General features: G+C 40.3%; 1 protein-coding gene across 1 annotated transcript in view; it reads left to right on the forward strand.

Annotated features, from left to right (window-relative positions):
* NFX1 (nuclear transcription factor, X-box binding 1) overlaps window positions 1–23,357 on the forward strand; it is a 108,251-nt gene that overhangs the window by 36,182 nt on the left and 48,712 nt on the right. The window contains exons 4-11 of the mRNA XM_063451868.1: window positions 2,562–2,639; window positions 2,948–3,053; window positions 4,334–4,405; window positions 8,350–8,489; window positions 11,026–11,125; window positions 11,795–12,012; window positions 14,291–14,388; window positions 20,535–20,565. Of these exons, the coding sequence (XP_063307938.1) occupies window positions 2,562–2,639; window positions 2,948–3,053; window positions 4,334–4,405; window positions 8,350–8,489; window positions 11,026–11,125; window positions 11,795–12,012; window positions 14,291–14,388; window positions 20,535–20,565 (843 nt within the window). The remainder of the gene's footprint in view (window positions 1–2,561; window positions 2,640–2,947; window positions 3,054–4,333; window positions 4,406–8,349; window positions 8,490–11,025; window positions 11,126–11,794; window positions 12,013–14,290; window positions 14,389–20,534; window positions 20,566–23,357) is intronic.

Raw genomic sequence — 23,357 nt, forward strand, 5'->3', positions numbered from 1 at the left:
CTTCCCATAAGATATAGCTCTCAATTTAAAATTCTGGTAGTTGCTTAGAATCTCTACATAATGCTGCTCCAAACTACCTATCCTCCCTAATATACAAGTATGTCCTTTCTAGGCCCCTACAATCTGGCAAAAAACTCTGTTCACACTCCCACCTCTGATGCTCACCTTCAAGACTTCTGTAGGACTGCAGTGTGCCTGTGGAACTCCCTTCCCTTCTCCGTTAGACTCTCACCCTGTTTCCATTCCTTCTAAAAATCATTAAAAACTCTCTTCCTCATAACAATTAACTGTTAATAGCTTTCCCTCCCCACACCTTCCTCTCCTACAACTGTCAAATGATTTTACCTTATAACATTAAGCCCTCGTTGAATACTATTCTGTCAACCTACTTTTCTACCCCTACCCTTACCTTTTATGTCACTATACCGCTCTCCCTCTAGCATGTAAGCTCATTGAGCAGGGCCCTCAACCATCTCTGTTCCTGTGCGTCCAACTCGTCTGGTTACAATTACGTGTTAGTCCTCCCATTGCACAGCGCTGCAGAATTTGTTGTCGCTTTATAAATATTTCGAATAATTATAGCTTTACTTATACAGTAGCTAAAAGTTACTTTGTACGCTATTCTATGAATTCTAACATTCCTATTGCCTGTACTACATATGCACACAATGCACATATTTGGTTTCTGAGGTATACTTGTGATTGTGATTAGCCAAGTTCATCACTTGTGATGACAGAGGAGGCAAAATCGGGGACAGAGCCAGCACCAGCCAGAGTTGAATAAAAATCAGATTATACTATATTGTGGGGGAAGGGGTGGTGCAGAGGGGATAAATAGTGTGTTTAACACTATAGGAATAAATGTTTGTGTTCCTGATCCTATAGTGTTCCTTTAAGATCTATTGAGCAATGAAGGGAACAAAGTTTGCCATCATGTGATCAGCACTTTCACAGGAAAAGGAAGTAAAGGATGGAACGGATTTGAGATGGGTGGTGAAATGCATGCGGAGGCGCCCTCAACACACATATGTGGTAGTTTATTAGAAGACGAGCCAGGGCTGTGGACATGTGCACCCAGAGCCCAAAGGATTGGACAATACAGGTTACAAAGCCTATTCCAGATGGACCTTAAATTCCAGTAGCCATTTGCTACTAGGGACAAGCTCTACAAAAATATACTCAGGATGGAGGGTAATAGGTTTTATTTTTTTCTGGTTCACAGTATCTATTTTTTAATTGATTGTGGTCCCTGAAGTAGTCCACTTAGTGGAAGAAACACATTGAACACATTTATTTTATATTTGTACTTTTTTGTGAATTTCAAAAAACAAAACAAAAAAACTTTTTTAATACCGGCTTGGAATCCTGATATTTTAACTCGGTCTTCGTGCAAAGGAGGTTCTGCCCCCTATCTACATCTGGGTAGCCCCCCTTAGCCATTCCAATTTCCTATCTTTCCTGTGAGTGCAACAATTGTAGCACTCGGTTGTAGCACTCGGTTGTTGTTTGCTACAATATTCTACTATTTGTCGCTCATTCCTTTTTCCATACTCGGCTGTATCCCTGTTTTTTATATACACTTTCTAATTTACTTTTACGCGAAGTGTCCTGAATAATTGTTCTCTCGCTGGGGTACAGTGCTTGGCAATTTCTTTTTAAAAGCTATTTTGGGTTGTAACAAAACTTTGTGCCCATAACATTTAGTTGTTTGCATTGTAACAAGTCCTATGATTAAGGTGCTCCATAAACCTCTGTTAAAAAAACATTCACATTTGGCTTTTATTTTAATCCAAATAAGTCCATACACAGGATCCTCACATGTGAACAGTAGATAAAAGCCAAGCTGTCATTCCACAAGAAAAAGCTTAATACATTTCACGCCCCAGAGGGCACAATGTAAACCGTTACATTAATGGACACAAGGTATTTATTACTCTGGTTTTAATTTGTTACCGAGCTTCCCTGGAAGTTGTATTCAGCCTTATCACAAATTAAATTGTATGTTTTGTTTAGGTGACTAAAATAACCTGGTTTCTTTCTTTGAACGTTAAGTGTTGCTTCAAGCCCCATGAGCACGTCAATGTTTTCAATTGGTCATGGTGCAATGTTTCATTATAAAATGCTGTACATACGTAGTTGTTCAATGTTGCTGCTCCTCCAGCAGTTTTCATTAGCCAACTTGAAATAAGAGTTTTGGGCTGGCTCATATTCTTTGTACATTCCATGTATAGAGGTGAATTCATTGCTTGAACACACTCCGCTGTTTCTCTCCACCAATAAACCGCTTGATTAGCATCCAGCTTTTGCAGCCCTGCAGAAGCTAGATGCCATTCAGCTGGCATGACTTGAGGCTTTGCTCCTGGTGACATTTAGGTAAGAAGCAACCCGTTGCCAGTTGGTTTGTCCCTGTTCCTGGGAATCATGTATTTTTTTTTTTTTTTTTTTTTAATTGTTTATGTGGTAAACATAAAAAACTTCTGAATCATACAATTGTTTGGGAGATTGGGGTTAGCTGTTGGGGTCAGTATATTCACAAAACTTAAACTGTTTTTCCTTCACAGATGGTAACAGTGGTTGGAGATGCCCTGCCTGTCAGAATGTCTCTGCTCGAGTGCCAAGCACCTACACCTGCTTTTGTGGTAAGTGTAGCACTATTACTAGCTATTCATCAGAAAACAGAAGCTTCTAAACTCTGATCATTTTTTTTCTTACATCTCCCCATAAAGCTAAAACATAGGAGCTATAATTTCTATCCATCTACACTAAGAAATGTTACCTTGTAGCCTCCATTTTCCTGTGGCAGGGGTATAGCTATATTTTGGTGATTTGCCAACTCCAATGTTCACGTCAAATATTTAGATCACATGACTTGTTTAGCTGAAGCAGGCACACACATCAGGCATGTGACAACACTGTATTTATTTTCTTTTTTCTTTTTCTTCTTTAGGTAAGGTAAACCATCCTGAGTGGAATAGGAATGAGATTCCTCACAGCTGTGGTGAACTCTGCGGGAAGAAGCGTTCAGGCCTGGACTGTCCTCACTCTTGCAACATGTATGTTATTGGTTTCCCTCTACTAATATAGACTACAATGTTTAGACAAATAATTAGCAAATTAAAAGTTTTTGGTTGGGTGCAATATGTAGTCTGTAATATACTGTGAAATGTAGCCATAAGGCAACAGTAATGTTTTTGAAGACTCATTGCTATGTAGTCATATTCGTGGGAATTTTCTTTTAACTAGTCTGAGCAGGAGCTATTTAAAGGAACACTTAAAGCACCAAAACAACTTTCGGTACAGAAGTGGTTTTGGTAAATAGATCATGACCCTATACTGGGTCATGAAATAACAACCTTCCTGAAGCATAAATACGAGGAGTGTCTCTGGAAGTATCACAGTTTGCGCGACCCACCAAAATTGATGTGCTATGATATAGTGGTGAACTTAACACGATACAGCCATGTGGTAACCAAATCCCCTAATTTGTTTGCTTAGTTGATTTTTAATTAGCGTTCTAAAATGTAAAGCTGTTTTTCCGTGTGTGTTAGCACTGTTCCTTAATCTGTATTTTGTATTAATTTTGGCCTTTACGGCAGCACCACTGCTGAGAAATGCATGTTCTTGGTTTGTCCAAATTCCTTTTTTCTATTCCCCACCCCCCAAGGGACCAATCCGTAAATGCACGTATAGTATGTAAACACACCTACTTTTGTGTGAAAATATGTTTGTGGTACAAAGGTCTGGCAATTATGTTATCTTCATTAAGATTAAAGGGCACTATAGTCACCAGAACTACTACAGCTTAATCTAGTTGTTCTGGTGAGTATAGTCAATCCCTGAAGGCTTTTTGCAGTAAACATTGTACTTTCAGAGAAAAGGCAGTGTTTACAGCTTGAGGACCCCTCCAGTGGCCACACATCGGATGGCTATTAGGGACAGTGCTGCATGGAAACACTGAACTTTCCTCATAGATTCAATGCATCTCTGGTCAGGAGATGCTGATCGGCCAGGTTGGTGTTTGGCTCTACCCCTGACCCGCCTCCTTGGCTGAGATCATCAGAATTGACTGTCGGACAATCCAATGCTTTCTTTTGGGAAAGCATTGTGATTGGTTGTGATCATTACTTATGATCATGTCAGCCAAGGAGGTGGATTTGGGGTGGAGCCAGCACCAGCAGACTGTAGAAAAGATTTTCCTATATTTAGGGGGCTAGATAGTGTTTTTAACACTATAGGGTCATGAGTATATGTTTGTGATGTTCATTTAAGGGTGAAGTGATATTTCTGGGTTAAATTCATATAACTAGCTTCATGTTAATGTTTTCTCTTCCAGTCTCTGTCATCCTGGACCCTGCCCATCATGTCCTGCTTTTATGACAAAAACCTGTGAATGTGGACGAACAAGGTGAGTGCGCATATTATTATTTAACAAAAAACAGGACATAAAAGAAATTTGTCAAAACTGATTCAGCAATGCGAAATGCCTCAAGGGCCTTTCAGTGGCCTTTATTATTTTTATTTAATTTTTTTTCCCTTTCTATTCATAAGTCATTTTATACTGTGACATTGTTTTTCAAATATGAAAAAGACCATTAATAATAGAGCTGGGTATAAGTCAAATTTTATGAGTAAGCTATTTTCATTAACATTTACTGAACAACAAGGAACTCAATAAAAAATCCTGTCATAAAAGGATTCCATTTGCTCAAAACATCAAGAAGCCTATTCAAAGATTCTGACTACCTGGTGTAACACACCTCAGGGGATACAAAGGTCCTTTCTGTGGTCACCCTTTTGCTGGAGATGTTGGGGGCGGTCAGATGCCTTATACTAGAACCATTTTGGAGACGGGTGTATGACATGATCATCCAGGTCCCAGACGAGGGAGAAGCTTGCAGATATGTTCTTGTTTTACACTAAACTCCCTATCTCCAGATATTAAAAAAAAATAAAAAAATTCCAAGGACTTGCTGTTAGCGGTAGGGACTCTGATCCCTGTCTTCTGGGTGCGGCTCATGGCCCCTTCATTTGCTAACTAAACAGAGTTGAGGAGATTAGGATATTGGAGGAACAAACAGCTAGCCTATTGGGCAAGAAAAAGAGATACCAGGAGATGTGGAGGACTTGGCTCTCCTACCTATCGTGAAATGACAGATACGTTTCCTCCTCAACTGACTACACACGGACATTGCTTGGCGGGTAGAAGGGATAGCATAGGGAGCCAGGAGGGGCTTCTCTATGGCCCTGGTCTTTCCCGACTCCTATCCCTCTTTACCCATTCCCTACCCCTTCTAACTCCTTTCCACTAAACACTCATTATATCTCTATTACCCTCTGATCTAATCTTTACCCCCTGCAGTTAATGTCTAAAAAGTTGAGGATTTAACCACCCATTTTGGCAACAAAACTGAAAAGCACAATCTTGAAGCCTCACCTCCATGATATAAAACAAATATGGTACAAGATCAATTATGAGCTTTGCTGTGCAAAATGCTAGCTAGTATTGTACCTATTATGAAATGTGACAAGCTGACTGTACTATTTTCTCTCTCTACAATTTTCTTTGTACTACAAAAGTAATTGAAAGTAAAATAAAGATTGTCAAAAAATTTAATAAAATCTCATAGTCTACATATCTGTGTTTTACTATAAATTTTACGAGCTTTCAGCTAGATGTTAAAGGGATATGTATCCGTTAAGGTATTTTATTTATTTTAACCGGCAAGCAAACCCTTTTAAACAAATATACAAACCAAAATAAAGCAAAATCTTTGAAAAGTATGTAATAAACATTTTATAAACGTACTATAAACTTGGTTACGTTGCATTTTTGGACATGCCTCTCCGCTATTGGAGCCTTCTGCCTCCCAAGAATCACGTACCTGTGTTTCAGGATGTTGTAAGATGAAGAGATCTTCCAATTGCATATGAGTACATTTATCAGACATGCCCAATGCACTTTTCCTGCATTTCTAGGGATAGGTCAGTGTCGTTCACCCTCCCCCACCCTCTGGGATGGGTTTGAAAAGCATAAGAAACCTGCTTTATTCAACCTGCACACTGAGGCAACTGTCTCATTCAATGCTAAAGCACTTTGGCGCTAGCAATACAAATCTGTATTCCGAACGCTATGGTATACCTGTCCATAATTGGATCCAGGGCTCATCCCCCACCTGTTTGGCTATTTATAAAAACATAAAGTTTTCCAGTGCTGAGACTCCCTCTGCTGTTTACCCTTCAGTTTCCTATGTTGTCATCAAGGAGGCAAACTGTTTACGAACGTCTCCTACCTCTCGTGATGTCATACTATGCCATCCTGCACTCTGTGGGCTTAAACAGTGCATTTTATCTGGTTATAAGGTTGTGACTGTTCAGTGTAATTTTTTTATGGCTTTACTTTTAATGTTGTTGGCAGCACTGTAAACCAGAGTCATAATGTATCATCTACGTGGACCCACTTCACCAGAAAATGCATTCAAAATCCATAAATGTTTGGTCCTTGCAACCAAGGAGCGTAAACATGCTAACCTTCTGTAAAATATTCCAATCCTTATCTCATATTCCTTCCCTCCCCCCCACACACACATACACATACTGTCCATATGGAGATTCAGTGCATTTGTTTCCTTTGGCACCATTGCAGTAACATCTGACAGTGTATTGAGTAATATGAAAATGTAATTAACATTGTGTTGTCAATCCTCTCAGCAGAAGTTTATGGCATTTGTGAAATGTCTCATTAGATTATGAATATTCTTTCCATTTTCTAAATCGTTAGTGTTCCTAAATCAGTGGATTAATTACCTACCAGCAAGTAGTTTTTAATTAATCAAAACGAGTTACCACCATGACTATTTCTCCTTTTAGAACTAGTCATGGTGGTAGAAGTCTGTATGTGCAGCTTTTCTGCTTTAAGTACTGTTCAGAGATTTTTGCAATTGTGTGCTGAGGGGCAAGTTACCCCCCAGCTTAGGTGACTTTGGCAGTCCGAAACTCTGTTCTGGAATGCCAAATGTCAATTCTGTGCATATTTTGTGTCTCATCAGTGCAAGCTGGCCTAATGGAAGCTTGTATTTCCCCTCCCTCCTTAACTGCAGCCCTACTCACACCCTACACTATTTTATTTTTGTCTCGCCCTCTTTCTCTTCCTCCCTTTGCTGTCTCAGAACTAGCACATGCACCTGGGCCGCTTTAATGGTCCAATGAAAGGCTTCTCTCATCACCAAGTGTAAACATTAGATCTCTGTTTACATTAAGTGTTTAGGATGGCTGTGCTAGTCACATGCAGGGATGTGTGACTAGGGATTTTTAAACAAAGCAGTTTACTTAGTATAGTGTCCTATAGTTTGAGACCAGATACAGATAGTATCCCTGTGGAAATCCATTGCTCCACCTCTCTATTCAGACGATACGAGTTGGCTTAACCAAGACTTTCTTAGTGATGTCTGATAGAACTTCCCTGATTTTAATATATGGCTCACCTGGCCCTAATAATTGTATATTATCAATAGGTGTCTGTTATTTTTGCTGAACCTTTGCTTTACTATCTCCCTCTGTTTTTATTTATTGTTTTTATTGCATATTTATATTCTTAGTACAATTTGCTTTGTTGACAAATGGATGATTACACATGTAGGCTAAAAATTACTATCCTCTACCTGACTGTTATTTTATCTTTGGGATGACTTTGTTATATCAGGTCTGCACAACCTGTGGCCCCCAGATGTTTTGAACTACAACTCCCATGATTCCGTTGCTATCTGTTTAAAAAAAAAACAAAAAAAAACATGGTCCTTGGCCATCTGTTTCATTAAATGAATCATGGGGAATGGCTATTTTTTTTTCTTTCAAAGAATCATGGGCATTTTAGATAAAAACAAAAAAACAAAAACTGTGGGTGAGGGCCGCATGTGGTGCAGGCCTGTATTATATGGTCCGCTTTATTCTTTTTTTGGTGAAAATTAAAAATTCAATGAAACATAAAAATGGTAAAATATCAATTGCAAAAAACACTTATTGATTTAAAAGTATTGTCTCTACATTTCTATTTGAGTGCATCTTTGCAGAATCATTGTACTTGTGTTATACAATTTAATAATTTCAAGCACAATTTGGGCATCCAAATGTATTTATATAGATATGGATATATGGATTGTTGATATTGTGTGTACATTCTTTTGAGATTTCTCTAAACAAATCCTTTTTAATATGAAATACCTTGATGCCAGTTGTAAGTAGCCGTTGAGATTCAGACAAGTAATAGGTGTAATTTACCTGTAATCTTTGCTATTTTTAAATGAATACTGCCTATACTTGTCTTATGCATAACATGTTCTATGCTTTTTGCAGCCAGTCTGTGCGTTGTGGGCTATCTTCTACAATGCACTGTGCTAATGTTTGTGGAAATCCGTTGAACTGTGGAGAGCACAGCTGTAGCCAGGTTTGCCATGCTGGAAAATGCCCAGCCTGCCAACAAATTATACATCAAGGTATGAGGTTTGAGTATTCCTGAAAAAAATAATAAAATGTGACCTCTGCTTGTTAAGCAAACTGTAATGCTCTGTTTTAATACTTGTGGCTCACAAGACCGTTTTATTAACATGCACATTCATTGTGTTACCATACAGAGCCTGATCATGTATGGTCATATCAAAATATACATCAAAAATATTGTTTAAAGAATACTAAAAGCACTGTAACCACCCCTGATAAGTGCATGGGTTATGGTGCTGAGGGCACTGTGTCCCTCTCTCCCTCTCATTGTTCTTTTTAACTGCAGTGATTTGAAAAATTAATGCAGCCTCCACCGTGCCCCCAAGTGACTATGGGTCCCCAAACCCCTAGTCACCCTTACCAATGACTAGGGGTCCCCAAGCACCTAGCATCATTAACCCTCCAAATAAAATAAACCCTACTGTGACTGATCGCCTGGCACCTTGACTGGGTGCCTTCACCAATCTTGCTTCTTTAGTGCTTACTGAGTACCACAAGCACCGCATAAGAAACCATCAGCACTGTAGTCCCCACTTCCAGCGTTACAGCTTGGTTGGGGTCTCGTTGTCCTCCACCTACCATGGACCTGAAACCAGGATCCAGCTTCGAGTGGGTAGACCAGATCGGTTTAAGAATTTCCAGGAAGTCATGATTTGACCGACCGCACGCATGGTCCCATGCCCAAAATAGTTCCAGAGAATCAGGGCTTGCGGTCGGTCTAGTTCGGTAGTTTAAAAACCGAACAAACTACTGAACCTAGTCAATGTTCTTACCCTGGAGCTGGTCCCCCACATCTAGACGAACGATTCCACCGAACAGTTCCATTCTAAATTGTATAGGACCGAACGCAGGCGATGATGGAAGTCGGTGTTCGGGAGTTTCTGTGTCCGATATTAGTTCCAGGAACTCGACAACCAAACATCGCTGCCTGCATTCATGCGAACAAGATGGCCGCCACTTCGTGGTCGTTCATGCGAACAGCGGCCACCCAAACAGACAATTAGAACACTGCGGTTAGAATCGTTACTAAGTGTTAATAGGGTTTAACAAGCTCCTGGGTGGTCTCTGGTTCATGTGGCTGTTCGGGAACCGAACCATATAATCCCAATTGCACGAACAGAGCCCTTTTGAAGTATTTTAGCCAGGTCTATTGCAGGGGGCCATAGTCCTGGGACAGGAGGCTGTCGAGCAGGCTCCTCCAAAAGCCCGTGGCGAGAATCTCAGAATCTCGCCACACCTACCTTCCCTCCTCATCCTAATAATAGTGAGGGGATGAGCAATAAACGAAATACCTGAAAATATAAAAAAAAAAATCACACTTACCGTTGTATGTTTTAATTTTTCTAAAATCATAATTTTTTTATTTTATTTTTTGCCTCAAAAAAGGGCAATTAAAAACCCATAAATCCTGTCGAACAAATAAAATAAATAGACCCAATTGCAGAAAAGAAAACACGCAGGAAAAAAAAAATGACTTTTCCCACAGGGCCTTCATCTGCCCACACTAAAATGGCAGCACTTAGGACCAAGATCCAGGCAAGATATAGAGGTTAAAAAAAAGTAAAATTGGGGACCTAGGGGCATTTAGGGGTGATGAGGGGGACAATCAAATGTAGTGGAGTCGGGAGGGAGGTAAAACAAAAAACTCATGCAGCCGTGACATTGCCTCTTTAACGGCAATAATTCTTGAAATAAATAACGGAGTTGTAAAAGTAATGGACTTATATTCTTCTACCTTGAATATTTCTTTACATGAACAATATTACTGCAGTGTACTGGGCAGACATTTATGGGATATGCTTTGTGTTTTTAATTATTTTCTACATAAGCCATCAACTCCAGTCCTGTCAAACTTACTGTTCTACATTCTTTTACTGAAGTAGAAAGCTTTTCCTAAATAGGTTAAGATGAAATAAAGATTAGGTTTGGACAATGTTTGGTTTAGCCATTCATGGGTAGAAATATGCATTTGCAGGAGTATATCATACACTTCCAAGCAGTTGATGGGGAGGCAGGTTCAAGTTGCCAGAGTGATTAGGAAATATTCCTGGAAACTTTGGCAGCTGCTCATGAGATTTTGAAACATAATACATTTGCAACAAGTTATGTCTCATGATGGCAATGAAGTAGACCTGTCAGGATAACCTCACAGATCTTTTAATATGACCAATTTCCTAAGCCGTCATGTGATTTCTGACTATACTGTTGCCTTTTGTAATCAGTGTGTCAATATTGTGTATTATCGTTGAGGCAAAATAATAAATAATTGTCCATGTAATTTCATAACTTATATTTAAAAAATTAAAATAAAGCATGACTGCTCCCAATATGCTTCAAAAACAAGGAATGTTTGGGAAGATGGGAAGATCTAATCTAAGGTTGAATGCTTAGGAGTACAGGATCATGTATGCATAGAAGCTGGGTGCCATGGCACGAGCCAAAAGTACATGTTAACGTTGTAAGTGAGGGAAAAGGCTTGTTGTATATCCGATATCATGTTTTTCTTTTTCTTTTTTTGTTCAATAAAAAAAGCTTGCTACTGTGGAGGAAGTTCTCGTGATGTGCCTTGTGGGACAGATAAGGATAATTATGATGGTTTTGGAAATTTCTCCTGCCAGAAGCACTGTGGCAAGTAAGGCATGGGGACTAAGACTAACTTCTGTTTAGGAGTGGGGGCGTAGAGATGTTTTTTTTTATTTTTCCTAACATTAAAGACATATAGTCCACAACAACTTCTACATGTACAATTAAATGTGTGATATAGCATTGCTAAGTTACAGCTAAATAATTGGTGTCAAAATGTTATGAGTTTTTTTTTTTACATTGTGTGCCTTTAAAGTTCATTGCTTGGAATAATTGAACAGATTGGCATGCCCCTCATGTCCCCAATGTCTGCTCTTGTTATGCTATACCTGCCAGCTGCTATTGACTCCCAGCAGGTAGCAAAAACCAGTTCTACTTATTTAGGGCCATCCCCAGGCGGATTCCACAAGACTCGGTTCTATCACCACTTTTAATATGTGGAAATATAGTAAGAGGTTAGGGACTGATCAGCCGTATGCTGACACTCCATCTCAGTATACCCAACATTGTTGGCCTTGAGGGCAGAGGAAAGTAGTGTAGCATATGATCAATCTACCGATTCTAAATGGGATCCACATGACCCCAGTAATGATGAAGAAAAACGTTGTGTTCCTTTGACAGTGGCATATACCACTGACTTGAATAAAACATTTTTTTTTTTTTTTTAATTGATTCTACAATGCTTAACTATTAATTGTTTGTTGTGGGTTTTTTTCAGGAAACTAAACTGTGGGAAACACAGCTGTACTGAAGTTTGTCACCCTCAGCCTTGCCAGCCATGCCCGCGACTTCCTCAGCTTGTTCGATTTTGCCCCTGTGGACAGACACCATTGAGTAAACTGCTGGAACTAGGTTGTGTGGACAGGAAAACCTGTACGGACCCGATCCCTTCCTGTGGGAAGACCTGCGGCAAGCCATTGCCTTGTGGTTCCCATGGTGAGAAGAGCCAGTGTGCAGATTGCATGTTCAGTACTAAACAGTAGGTTAAAAGTGATGGATTTAGTGTTAGGAGCTATAAGCATTAGCTTTCTGGCAGCCTAGCCATTCTTGTGGTACACCGCTTTAATTGAAACAATTATGTTTATCCTGAAACATTACCATTGGTAAAAATAAGAAAAGTCGCCTAATCACTGGTGCATTCTCTAGTTGCCTACAGATATATTTTTTAGGGCCAGTTTGTAAAGGAGAACTAAAGGCCATGTAGACATATTAGTAGTATCCGCACAGAGCTGGAACTTATGAGTATTACAAAGTATATGTTGATTGTGAGTTCTTTATGCGTTTAGCATCTCTGGATTGTTTTATATTTTAAAAGGCCAGATAATTAAAGGAAAGTGTTGTACCTAAATTATAAAGATTGTACCAACTGATAAGCCATGGTGTAAAATTTCTGTAAGGCTGTGTGTGAGATTGTGTAACAATAATCTTGTCTTCTTTCTCCTTACTAGCTAATGAAATAGGTAGTCATTCTATTGACAGTATACTCTAACTTATAACACTGGTAGATTTATGGTCTGAAATCCATTGAGAGTGCTGAAGGGAATTCATTCTATTGCTCTGTGAGAGTGCTGAAGGGAATTCCTTCTATTGCTCTGGGTAAGGGGTGAGATCAGATTTAAACAATTGGTTCTTCTTTTTTAGAGGATGAAGGATTAAAAAGTTTAAACATTATCTTGTCTGCCTGGACAGTCGTTCGCTGTCCCATACTGCAGGACAGTGAGTACATGCCAAACACCACTAGTAGTTAGATTTTCATTGCTAATAGTTTTTGCAGCTTCTATTGGTTGCCAAGTATAATGTATCTAAATCATTGTTTAACATATCGGTCAGAAGCAAAAATTGAACCCCATGTAGTGCAGGGCTAGCTCATTGACTGAGTGTGTCCGCTGATTACTCTCGGCTAATGAACAAAGCCCTGCAACGTCTACTCTTCTATAGCTGTGGTTGAAGCAAAGAGTGCTCAAATTGAAACTGCTCGAAGTAGGTTTGAAGACTCACAATGGGGGTATATAATTTTTTTTTTTACATTCTTTATTTTTGTTGTGCGTAAGATTACATACAGGCTCTCAACAGCAGAAGCAGGCTAGGCATAAATGTATTGGTTGTGTTAAACTACTAGGCTAGATATGCATTAATAAAGCAAGAGTATAACATACATACTAGTTCTGTATGCATATTAGAATGATAAACTCAGAAGGCTCACTCAGTAAGCGGGTAAAAGAAAGCAGGTGGGGAACAACACAATAGTTTAAAAAAGAGCAGAGAATATCTCGCGCTATCGAAGTATAGATGGAGAGAGTGCTGAGCAGGGTCCCACCCCAGAGAGGGGCTCAGCAAGCCGCAGAGTGATGCATGCATGTGTCAGGATCCGGATTCTCAAAGGTCTTTCAATGTAATCTCTAGCTTCAGCCACGGACTGGAACCGAACCTGTCTCCATGTTGCTGCAGAAGCACTGCGTCGCCATCTTGGGGCCTGCTGAACAGCCGAAGGCAGAGCTTCTGGATGGTGGGATAGTGGAGGGCTTCAGAGTGAGACATTACTCTTCTATGGTGGGGCCAGTTAGTACAGCCTGTGCTCCATCTTGTGCCAGAAGGCATCAAATAGTTTGTCCAGTTTTGCCAGGATATCGATGTGTTTGTCAGTGGGGCAATGCACGTGTGCTGAGTCCGCCATTCGCCATTTTAGGTGAGTCACTGCACCAGCTCTCCTCCAGCGTTTTTCCACCCCACACTCCTGCTGTATCAGGGTTACCTCCTTCGGGTAGAAAGGGATCACCCCCGCCAGCCAAAGGGGGGGGGGGGGGGGGTATACGAGGCTTATGTAGATTGCCGACCCCTCCAGGGCATTCCCGTGCCGGGAGAGTGGCCGCCTCTCCCGCCTATGTGCACCAGGCCTTACTGCCCAACCAGCGGTAGAACCGCCTTGTTCAGGTTGCCTGTCACCCCACTGCATGTTCTTTGATGTAAGGATCAGGTGAGTAGGTGATGCCCCCCAAATTCCCACTTTTGCAGGCTGTATTAAGCTTTTAAGGCTTGTGTGGGAGCTCATGCAGAACATGTCTCTCCACCATTCTGGTCAGGCCTACGTGTGTGTGTGTGTGTGTGTATGTATATAAATAAATATAAATGTTGCTAAGCAGAGATTTAGTTGATCCTGTTCAATGTTAATGCTTTGTGTATAATAGCACATTGTTTATAATTTTTCCTTTGCTAGATTTCATTCACACCTGTGAGAACCTCTGTCATGAAGGGGAATGTGGTCCATGCTCTCGTACTTCTAATATATCCTGTCGTTGTGGCTTCAAAACGAAGGTATTTTTTATGTCTTCTTGTAAAAGGTCTATATCTGTTGGCTTATATGGATCCACAGTATGCAGGTTTTTCTACAGTTCATTCTAGATATACTATGTTTGTTTTTAGTTCTTTCATACTTTATTTGTTGTCAGGATAGAAACTCAGTTGCTTAGTTTGTCCAGCAAAAATCAAAATTATATATGGCTACATAATAAAATATTTTTTTTCCAAGTCTAAACTGTCAAACTAATATAGAAATATGAAATTTGCAATAATTCTAGTAAATAATCAGGCAAATTTAGTTTTGATTGTGTAAGATGGATTTTAAGTTTGCATGTTTTTAATTATATATTGTTGTACCATGTAATTGCCGTCCAACCAAAAGTGAAAACAAAAACAATAGATGAAACCGTAACATGTGGACAGCACACCTGCCAAGATGCCACGGAAGTGGACTGGCAAGGAAGGTTTCTATAACCTGTGACTTTATGCTGCACTGCAGAATCGTTGAATTTATGCGGCACTGTTATGGCCACATCTGATTTTTGAAAAAAAAAATTTTATAAAATATATACCCTTTTCCCGACTCTACTTTTGTTCCCCGGGTCACCCCCAAATGCCTCTAAGCCCGAATTTAACTTTTTTTTTGGGTCTGCTTTATTTCTTCTCCGGATCATTATTACAGCTGTGCAAAGTTGCTAAAGTGCCCCCCCTCCTTCACTTCAATTTGTATTCCAAAAAGATAAAATCACATTGGCTGTGTTGGAAATTTATTGACATTTTAATGCATTAAATAGATATCCTAAGACAAATTGGGGACTTCTTGGTCCTGTGAATTTTTCCTACACTTGACAAAAGGCGGACCTATCTCCATCAACGTTTGTGAGTTCCTTCAGCCTTTACTACTGACAACTATGAGGAAAAAAAGCATAGTCTATGGAGGCTCCCTCTATCTCGCAGGGTCTTCCATAGACATCAGATTTGTGCATGCACAATACAGCACTGACATGTGCTTCTGCTAAATGAAGCACTAGTAGCTGAAAATGATTCTCCAGGTGTAGATGGCAGTGGTTTCGAGAGACTGCTTCTGTTCAGTAAAAACTATGACCCTATGCACCCCTCTGCCACCACACACCAATCATCAAGCTCACCATCTGGGTAAAATATACAAAAACACCTGAAGATAACAGAGCTGCTTTAAAATAAATAAATCTCTAAACTTGAAGATATGGATTTTTTTTATATACCGTATATACTCGAGTATAAGCCGACCCGAATATAAGCCGAGGCCCCTAATTTTACCCCAAAAAACTGGGAAAACTTATTGACTCGAGTATAAGACTAGGGTGGGAAATGCAGCAACTACTGGTAAATCTAAATAAAATTAGATCCTAAAAAAATTATATTAATTGAATATTTATATGCAGTGTGTGTGTGTATGAATGCAGTGTGTGTGTGTATGAATGCAGTGTGTGTGTGTATGAATGCAGTGTGTGTGTGTATGAATGCAGTGTGTGTGTGTATGAATGCAGTGTGTGTGTATGAATGCAGTGTGTGTGTGTATGAATGCAGTGTGTGTGTGTATGAATGCAGTGTGTGTGTGTATGAATGCAGTGTGTGTGTGTATGAATGCAGTGTGTGTATGAATGCAGTGTGTGTATGAATGCAGTGTGTGTGTATGAATGCAGTGTGTGTATATGAGTGCAGTGTGTGTATGAATGCAGTATGGGTGTGTGTGTATTAGTGCAGTGTGTATGAATGCAGTGTTTGAGTGTGTGATGCAGAGCCTTGGTGGGGGTGGGCATTTTTATTATTTTTTTATTTTAATACTAATTGTTTTTTTTTTTTGTTATATTATTTTTTTTAATTATTTTTTAATATGTTTTCATTATTATTATTATTATTAATACTTTTATTAAATGTTTATTATTATTATTATTATTAATATCTGTATTCTTATTTTCATCCCCCCTCCCTGCTTGCTAGCTGGCCAGGGAGGGGGGCTCCTTCCCTGGTGGTCTAGTGGCATTGGCAGTTCAGTGGGGGGAGAGGGGGGCTGGCAGAGCTGTAACTTACCTTTCCTGCAGCTCCTGTCAGCTCTCTCCTCCTCCGCGCCGTCCGTGCCCCCTCTCCCCCAGTCTGTATTATGGCAATGCAAATTGCCATAATACAGACTATTGACTCGAGTATAAGCCGAGTTCCGGTTTTTCAGCACAAAAAATGTGCTGAAAAACTCGGCTTATACTCGAGTATATACGGTAAATTCATTACCGATGTTGTACTGTCGTCGTGATAATGGGTCCATGGATCTAGCATTCATAGAACACCCACACTCTGGCCCTTATGGCATTGGCCCTTTTTAGAAACACATCTCCAGGCAGAGCAATATTTCCTAAGGATGTAGACAAATATGGCTTCTTTGCCGGTACATTATTATTATTATTATTAGTAATAATAATATTTATTGCCGTTTATGTAGCGCCAACTGATTCCATAATACTTTACAATATTATGAGAGGGGGGATTTAACTATAAATAGAACAATTACAAGAAATCTTACAGGAACGATATGTTGAAGAGGACCCTGCTCAAACAAGCTTACAGTCTATAGGACAGGAAATGGCAATCAAATAAGGTGGGAGTGAAGCAGAGCTGGAGAAGAGAGTAAAGTGCTGCCCTTTAGGAGAGAGTAAGAGACAGGTATGTGAGGTAGAGGTTACTCTGGGAGGCCATAAACTTTCCTAAAGAGATGGGTTTTAAGGCACTTCTTAAACGATTGAAGACTAGGGGAGAGTATGATAACGGTAGAAAGGCTATTCCAATAGATCGGAGCTGCCCGCAAAAAAGTAGTGCGAGCAGCGGATAAGAGAAGGCAGAGCGGAGAGACCGAGAAGGGGAATACCTATGGATCTGTGATGAGATATAAGAGGGGCTAGAATTGTTCAATGCGTTATAGGTATGGGTTAGTACTTTGAATTGACTCCTATAGGATACAGGAAGCCAATAAGGAATGACAGAGGGGTGAGGTGTGAGAGGACCGACTAGAGAGGAAAATAAGTCTGGCGGCAGCATTCATTACGTACTGTAGCGAGGCAATACGGCTTTTGGTAAGACCAATTAGCAGAGGGTTACAATAATCCATGCAGGATTACTAGAGCATGGACAAGCTCCTTGGTAGCATCTTGCGTAAGAAAGGGGTTGATGCGGGCTATGTTTTTAAGATGGAATCTATAGGATTTGACAACATACTGGATGTGAGGCTCAAAGGTGAGACCAAAATAAAGTATGATACCAAGACAGCGTGCTTGCAAGGATGGACTTATGTGGATACCACTAACTTGAAGGGAGCACAAAAGACAAGGATCAGTATTAGGAGGAGGAAAGACAAGGAGCTCAGTTTTAGAGAGATTGAGTTTCAGACAGCAGGAGGGCATCCAGTCAGAGATGGAAGAAAGGCAAGCAGTGACATGTTGCAGGACGGCAGGGGAGAGGTCCGGAGAGGAGAGAGATTTCTAGCCTTCCAGAGATGATACCTCTGCTTAGGCTTTTCTGCAGGGCTTGGTTACTTGTGAGTACTGGGTGTTGATAATCAATGCTGTTATCAGGGGCCCAGTCTGAAATATGTCTGGGGTTAGAAAAAAAAAAAACACCATTATGGGTGGGGAGACATGGAGATATTGAGGTAATTAGAAATGAAAAATCAGAGGAGATAACATTTGGGATAAAAAGATATGAAGGGTCAGATAGGTGAAAGTCATAAACTGTAAACATAAATTTACAAGACTATCCGTGAAATAAGTAACACTAGCTAAACAAAGTCATAAAGAATGAACTTAAAATAACAATAAATGCACCAACTTTAAAACAAAACAAACAAAAAAAAAAAACAGATCAGGATGGGAGATACAATAGTTATCCATTAAGTAGTGAGACTATAGGGAGGGAGGTGGAATAGAACACAATTTTAAATTAAGAAATAAAGGGAAACAATAAGTAGCACATGTAATTCTTGAATAGATCTTCCAGAGATGATACCTCTGCTTAGGCTTTTCTGCCTGGCTTGGTACATCAACATGAAAACTGAGTAATATCAATCATTTAGTTCTCATCTGTGACAGTCAGCAGAAGAACCATAGGAGGGTTCTCATGCTCTCACTTGTTGACCTAGACCTCTATCCTGACAATTATTGATAGCTTGGGAGATTTAAAAAAAAAAAAAAAAAAAATTATATATATATATATATATATATATATATATATATATATATATATATATATACATACATACATACATACATATACAGGTGGTACTTGAAAAATTAGAATATCGTGCAAAAGTTTATTTCAGTAATGCAACGTAAAAGGAGAAACATATATGAGATACACATTACATGCAAAGCAAGATAGTTCAAGCCGTGACTTGTCATAAGTGCGATGATTATGGCTTACAGCTCATGAAACCCCAAATCCATAATCTCAGTAAATTAGAATATTGTGAAAAGGTGCAATATTCTAGGCTCACAGTGTCCCACTCTAATCAGCTAAGTAAGCCATAACACCTGCAAAGGGTTTCTGAGCTTTCTAATGGTCTCTCAGTCTGGTTCAGTATGAATCACAATCATGGGGAAGACTGCTGACCTGACAGTTGTGCAGAAAACCATCATTGACACCCTCCATAATGAGGGAAAGCCTCAAAAGGTAATTGCGAAGGAAGTTGGATGTTCCCAAATTGCTGTATCAAAGCACATTAATAGAAAGTTATGTGGAAGGGAAAAGTGTAGAAGAAAAAGGTGCACAAGCAGCAGGGATGACCGCAGCCTGGAGAGGATTGTCAGGAAAAGGCTATTCAAAAGTGTTGGGGACTTTCACAAGGAGTAGACTGAGGCTGGAGTCAGTGCATCAAGAGCCACCACACACAGACGGATCCTGGACATGGGCTTCAGATGTCGTATTCATCTTGTCAAGCCACTCCTGAACAACAAACAACGTCCGAAGCATCTTACCTGGGCCAAAGAAAAACAGACCTGGTCTGTTGCTCAGTGGTCCAAAATCCTATTTTATGATAACAACTTTTGCATCTCATTTGAAAACCAAGGATCCAGAGTCTGGAGGAAGAATGGAGAGGCACACACTGCAAGATGCTTGAAGTCCAGTGTGAAGTTTCCACAGTCTGTGTTGATTTGGGGAGCCATGTCATCTGCTGGTGTTGGTCCAATGTGCTTCATTAAGTCTTGGGTCAACACAGCCGTCTACCAGGAGATTTTGGAGCACTTCATGCTTCCTTCCGCAGACAGGCTTTGTGGGGATGCTGTCTTTATTTTCCAGCAGGACTTGGCACGGCCCACACTGCCAAAAGCACCAAAGCCTGGTCCAATGACTACTGTCCTTGATTGGCCAGCAAACTCGCCTGACCTGAACCCCCTAGGGAATCTATGGGGCATTGCCAAGAGAAAGATGAGACCGAACAATGCAGAAGACCTGAAGGCCGATATTGAAGCATGAGATTGTGGATTTGGGGTTTTCTTGAGCTGTAAGCCATAATCATCGCACTTATGACAAATCATGGCTTCAACTATCTTGCTTTGCATGTAATGCGTCTATCTCATATTAGTTTCTCCTTTTATGTTGCATTACTGATACTGAAATAAATTAACTTTTGCACGATATTCTAATTTTTCGAGTATCACCTACACACTCACACACGTACAGAATCTCCCCCCCTTCCCTTCCCTTTCCTCTAAACCTTATAAGGTACACTTTAATGCTGTCTAGTAAATAACCAATAATCCAGAGGCTTAACACCAAAATATTATTTGTGACAGTGTGCCAATCACCTGGTAAATGCCATTGATTGTTTCTTGTTTGAGATGTGTGTATTTCACTGGCCTGGGGTTGATTATATTTTTTTCCGTTCTGTTCTCTTTAAGTATGACTTGAGTTTACTTTGGTGATGTTTTATGTAATACTTGCTGTGCATCACTGATTGATGTAAAAATGAAATGCAGCATGCTGTGTGTTATATGATTATATAATTTTGTATTGTACGTCCCTGTAGCTGGGCATAATACTATAAAATTTGCAATGTAGTGAGAAATGCATGAAATGTGAGCATATTTTGTTGTGTAACAATTATAAGAATTTTCATTGTTTTTGTTCCTTTACAGGAAGTTCCCTGTGCCCTAATTCAAAATGAAGGTGAGTGTAGATCTTAATGCATATACACCACACGGTGAGTCAGATTAATTGTTCCAGTTTCTTAAAGCAATGATTGCACACAGCCTGGGCATTCATGACATAATAGTTTGCTGTGAGTCCTCCTCCTAAATATTTTTTTTGCAGGTAATTGCAAGCTTTTTTCCCCTCTCTAGTTTCCATTACTAGAAATAACAAGGTTATCTATAGATCAGCTAGAAGTGACACGGTAACATTAGCTCATAAGCTGATTTTCTTATTCATTAACTCAGTATGTCATAGTGGTAATGGTGCCTTGAGTGCTCTGACTTCCTCCCAGTGTAAGTAGTCAAACTATTTAATCAGTGCCAGTCTCTGCATCTCTGCAGCCAGAAGCTTTCTGCCTGAGCTAAAACTGGAGGTCCAGGACTTAGCTTATTGGCATTCGCAATTGCGCCCCACTCGTCAGGGTAGGCGGAGTCGCAGCCCAGCACCATGTGACATCAATGCTGGGATCAGGTAAGTAAATAAAGGGCTCTTAGCCCTTTATTTACTGTGGAGAGAGAGGTTGGAGTCAAAGGGAGCTATAGTGCCAGGAATTCGCCTATACAGTTTCACTGCTCAATTCTCTGCTATTTATGAAAATGTATTAAATGGCAGAGAATTGAGCAGTGCAACTTCAGGGGCATGATCTATACACCAAAAACTGCTTCATTAAGTTAGTTTTGCTAGTGCCCCTTTAATTTGAATCAAATAAGAGTCTGGTTGCAGCAGTTATTAATCAAAACATCAGCAGTCTGCACTGTAGGTGTCTTAATTCATAAAGTGCCTTTAAAACATGCTTTTACCAATTAATATCAAATATTTTTCTTCAGGAATCTTTTCATTCTTATATGTATATGTTCGCTTTATGTATATTTAAAATAGGTTTTATTTTATGGGCTGGGGATAAATATTGTACTTGGTATATGCTAGTATGATTTTTTTTTATTGTTTTCAAATAGTATGGGGTTACAGAAGGAAAGCAGGGTGGGGATCAAAAAAGGTTTTGTTCAATATGACACGATTAGCATGTTTACAATGCATTTTTCATACAATGAGGACTCTTTCACAGTACACGACATAATATGGTGTCAGTATTAACAATTTGCGCCTTATGTGGTAGGTGCGAACATCAGATTAAACATTGGACGTGTGACAGATTACCCTTGAGAGCGTGGTGCTTAACCCCTTAAGGACAGACGACGGATATATTCCGTCATGATTCCCTTTTATTCCAGAAGTTGTCATTAAGGGGTTAAGTTTGTTCCAAGTGCTCAAGTCAGGTATGGGTTTGCTGTTCACTGTCTGGCTGTAGCTCCGTCATAAAGGTCTGACAGTTCAAATTACTAGGTGTTGTCGCCCATTGGGGCCTGTGATGTTTATACGTCTATGTGGCTTGAGCAACAGTAGATACCTGTGTGGGGTGGCTCTTTTGTAACACCTACGTTGATGATGTCGTGTGAGGGTCTGGAGCGTGTTGTCGTGTTCCTCGTCAAGGCTCGATGCCAAGGTTTGGGGGTTGAGGGGAGGGATTGGGGGGGTGGGCGGGAAGAAGGTGGTGTAAAGAAACCTGGTGAAGGTAGTGGGCGCGGTACCTGGTGAAGTCTGTCCCGGCAGGGGTCAACTGAGGGATGAGTCATGTCTAGGGTCATGCATCGTCATGTGGTGCGTTGGTGTATCATGTGAGTGGCAAGTAGAGACCTCTGGTCTTCGTGGTAAGCATTGTGTGGATTCTGAATTATGGTAGCCTTTTGTCGCAATAGGCTATGGAGGTTGTGTAGGTAACTTCTGCTTTAATAGGTAGGTTTGCCACATCTCATCCATGGAAGGGCTCATTTTCCCTATCTTCATTTGGTTCCACATAAGGAGTTCATATTCCACTGTTGTCGACATCAGGGTTGTAATTTCTTGGATTGAGGGGAGAGTAGTGGTCTTCCAGTTTCTAGCTATTAGAGTGGACACTGTGCTCAATATGAGATATATCATTTTTTTTGCTGGTTTGGGGATGTTATCTGGTAGCGACCGTAAGAGTATTGTTTTTGGTTCGTGTGGTAGGGTACAGTCCGTAGTTTCTTGAACTAATCTCTCCGTTGTTTTCCAGAGTTCATTTACAGTGTTGCAGGTCCACCATACATGCAACATTGTGCCTCTGTGTGACTTACAACGCCAGCATGCATCTGTCGCTTCTGGGTACATGAAGTGTAATCGAGAAGGTACCATGTACCACCTATATAGTACTTTACGTGACGTCTCGAAGTGGGCTGCGCGGGTGGACATTCCTTCGTGCGCTGTGAAGATTTTCTTCCATTCTTGTGGGGAGATAAGTGTTTGGAGATCTTCTTGCCAGTCATACATGAATTTCCAGGTTTCTCCCGTGTCAGTATTTGTGAGGCTATCATAGCAGTTGGAGAGCGCTTTCTTCGGGGGTAGTGCTGTCATTCATTGCAGTTCGAACTTCGTCGCTGTGGTCTGTAATGTCTGTCTCCTTGTGTGAATTGAGTTATCATTCAGTAGAGCTTTTATTTGGAGGTAAGCGAGCGTGAAGTTCGGAGGGAGAGCAAACTCGGTTTGTAAGTCCGGGAAGGGTTTCAGGCCTTCAGACGTGTAGAGGTGGAATATGTGTGATGCCTCTTTCTTCCCATTTTAGGTGCAGGAATGTGCCATTGCAATGGTGTAAGATTTTGATGGGAGCAGCTAGTGCCCAAGGGTGAGCAGAGCATAGCTTTTTTCTGCAGCCATCCCACGTTGACAGTAAGAGTTTGGTGGTGGGCAAC

Source organism: Pelobates fuscus, chromosome 4, assembly GCF_036172605.1.
Source record: "Pelobates fuscus isolate aPelFus1 chromosome 4, aPelFus1.pri, whole genome shotgun sequence".
NCBI classification, from domain to species: Eukaryota; Metazoa; Chordata; class Amphibia; order Anura; family Pelobatidae; genus Pelobates; species Pelobates fuscus.